General features: G+C 38.5%; 1 protein-coding gene across 1 annotated transcript in view; it reads left to right on the top strand.

The window, feature by feature from the left end:
- The first annotated feature begins 48 nt into the window (after positions 1–48).
- The window catches only part of MCMBP (minichromosome maintenance complex binding protein), a 15,928-nt gene continuing 12,779 nt past the window's right edge, over positions 49–3,197 (top strand). Inside the window, exons 1-4 of the mRNA XM_008947294.1 lie at positions 49–81; positions 447–539; positions 2,219–2,359; positions 2,678–2,729. Coding sequence (XP_008945542.1) covers positions 49–81; positions 447–539; positions 2,219–2,359; positions 2,678–2,729 — 319 coding nt within the window. The remainder of the gene's footprint in view (positions 82–446; positions 540–2,218; positions 2,360–2,677; positions 2,730–3,197) is intronic.

Here is a 3,197-nt window from a genome sequence, read left to right as displayed (position 1 = left end):
GGAGGGGAGGGGAAATGAAAACAAAGCGGTTTTGGGTTTTTCGGACCGATGCGTGCTGGCTACACGGATAACCGAGCAGCGGTAGTGTTACCGGTGCCGTCAGCTGGAGCTATTTCTGTGCTAGGCTCGATCTTAACCAAAAGCGTGATGAAATAAAAATTTCCGCAGTGAACATAAATCGGAAAGCCGTATATCAGCTCCTCCGTCCTCTAGCTGGGTGTCCTGCCAGTGTTTTGGAGGTTTTCCTCACTTCCAGGAGTGGCTGTGCTCTTAATTTGCCTGAAAGGGTGTAAGACGGGAACTGGGTGCAATTATAAGAAGCATAAAGTAGTCTAAAATGGGGCCCTTTGCCCAGGATACAAATAAACGTTCAAATTGTTTGCTGTGTTAGGAGAACGCTAAATAAAAATGCTACATGATGCTGATACACCTGTAAATGTGTTTTATTTGCAGCCCAAAATGTTCCAAACTCTGATTGGGAAAAGAAGGTAACTGAATACTTCAAGGAGAAATTAAAAGAAAATAATGCTACTAACTGGGTAAGAACTCATTTAGAGTTCCTTATTTCCTAAGTTTCATTCCTTTTAACCCCTTAATTGCTGCAGTGACATGGTTTTGAGACATTCTTCCTTTTTGGGGAAAAGTATGCTTCCAAATTTTAGGCCTAGACTTTATGATGCGTTGTTTACGTCTCAGTGGCTTTAATTTGTGTGCAAAGCAAAGGTGTAAAATCATAACCAAAACCAGAGAAGCCAATCAATGCACTTGACCTCAGCGTCCTGGTTAACTGGGCCGTTAAGAGCTGACTGCTGCCTGTTGGTAGTGCAATCCAGTAGATGGCAGGAGCTGACAAATCCTGTCAGGTTTGAAGGTGTTGATGCCTGTTCCAGGTACCATGAGTGAAGTAAGTGTGTGTACTCTGCAATTTTCTGAAATGCTGTTTATAAACATCTTCTCTCGTGATTTTTTTTATCATGGTGCTGCAAACTTCATGTGGGATGACTAAATAGCTGCTTGGTCTTTCAGGTTTTAGGAAAAAAATGCTTTCTGCTGAAGCTGTGCCTTATTGGAATGGATCAGGGCTGGGTTTTGCAGTTTAGCCAGAAAGCTGTGCTTGAGTTAGAGCTGATATTTTTCTAAAAGATTGTGGTGAAAACAGCATCATGGAACACTGCTGAGTGGATTAGAAATTTTCATATCAAATTTGTTATATGTATGGCTAAAAAGCCAAGTGAGAGAGATGTGGTTTCTTTTTTCTTTTTCTGTCAGTGAGAGTATTCTGTAATTAATGTTTCAATGACAGTTTAAATCAAAATGCAGGTGGCAAAACCATGTTAAATGTACAACATTAGAAGGAATTGAAAGCATATTTTCTTAAGAGAAACCCAAGGGAATGTATGTTTGTTAAAATACCATTTCCTATAGGGCTACTTCTGGGGTTTGTTGCATTTTAATGTTGGACGTGGGTTTTTCAACAAATATTTTTATCTTCAGGATCAGAAGACTGTTCTTATCTCAGGTTATATTATTGCCTAGGCTTTTTTTTTTTTTGTTCTGTTTTTCCATTGTCATGTAAACATCTAAAAAAGACTTCCCCAGTGTGGACTTGGAAATAATACAGGCTTTCCACAGCCTTTTGTTGTAGGAAATTATGCGTGCAATTGCTGTGTTACCATTGGTACATAATAATTGGTAAAAATGCAGTTAAGTGGGCATAAGATAAGTAATAAGTTCTACTTAATGCTGCAGCTGAAATAATTCCCAGTTTAAGAGTTAGTTTCAAATGCTGTACAGTTTTCATAGGGTTTCAATGACTAAAATGTTCTTTTATAACCTTGGATCAGAAGTCAGAGGTGAATGGGACTGGTAGCTTTGGAAGTGGAAGAACTTGGGAACTGCTAAGTGTCTGATAATTGTAACTATTACTTGTAACAGCTATTACAGAAACTTCTGCTGTTGATACACAGTTTTGTAACTACTTGGGTTAGGGCAGGAGATGGACTCAGGAAATATTAAGCATGTTACCTGATGAGGCACTGTATTGTCAGAGGCAATTAATCGTATCAGCAACAATACAGGGTTTGGGGCAAGTGACTGAACAGTAGGATATACCAAATGATCAGAGAACAAGTTGGTGGCAAATGTTGTGCTAGTTTGAGTTTACTTAGGAGCATTTCTTAATAGATACTGGTTGTTAGAACAAGCTCTTTTTTCCCAGGTTCCATCACTGAATGATGTTCCAGTACATTACCTAAAACCCAACAGCTTAGTGAAATTCCGCTGCATGGTTCAAGATATGTTTGATCCTGAGTTTTACATGGGAGTATATGAAACAGTTGACCCAAACACAAATGCACGTGTAAGTAAAATACTGATTTATTATTTTAGTCCATATTTATCATTTTATCCATTCCAGTCCTCATATTTCTCTAGTTTCTGAGTAAAACCTATGAAATCTGGACGCTATTTAATAGTAACCCTGTTAGTATGGCTCAAATGATGTCAGTGAGGTGCCACTTCTCACATGCCTGTTGAGGATTAAAATTTACTAAAATAATGAAAGCTTTGGCAGTATGTCTTGGAGGGACTTTCAGCTGCAGAGATTTTGGTGTAACTAATTAGTATTCAGGATACTGTCAGAAACAGAATGATCACATTGCCTTTTCCTTCCTGACAGGTTTTGCATTTTGGTAAATACAGAGATGTGGCAGAATGTGGGGTAAGTTATACAAGTCACACAAATTTTGAGGTGAAGTATTAGACAGAAAGGTGCAGTTTGTACTTGTTAGCTTGCTTGGTGCTCACTAGTGGATTCCTGGAGATACTGCTCGTAAAATGTGAATTCATCTCAGGTTTGAAAAGCAGAGTAATCTTCAGTGCTTGTGGGCATTCTAAGTTCAGCAGACTTCAAGCTGTTTCTGTTGATTTAAAATCTGTTTTGCTTGGGGGGAAGAAGCACTCTTGGTCTTGAAACTTTCTGCCATGGAAACCAATTTCCTTTGGGTAGCGCAGTGTAGTTAGAATCAAAGCATTATAGATACAGATTGTTTGGATTCACTGTTTTGTGAGCACATAGTCTTATGTGTTGCTTTTAACTTTGGGCTGAGTAACTGAATCTGTGGAATTAGGTTTTTTTAAAAAAAACAAACCCACAACCAAACTCTAGCCTGTTTTGTAACAAAATTTCTGTTGGTTTT

This window comes from Merops nubicus, unplaced genomic scaffold (genome assembly GCF_000691845.1).
Source record: "Merops nubicus isolate BGI_N331 unplaced genomic scaffold, ASM69184v1 scaffold18659, whole genome shotgun sequence".
Classification (NCBI taxonomy): domain Eukaryota; kingdom Metazoa; phylum Chordata; class Aves; order Coraciiformes; family Meropidae; genus Merops; species Merops nubicus.
This window is presented reverse-complemented; position numbering and strand designations above follow the sequence as displayed.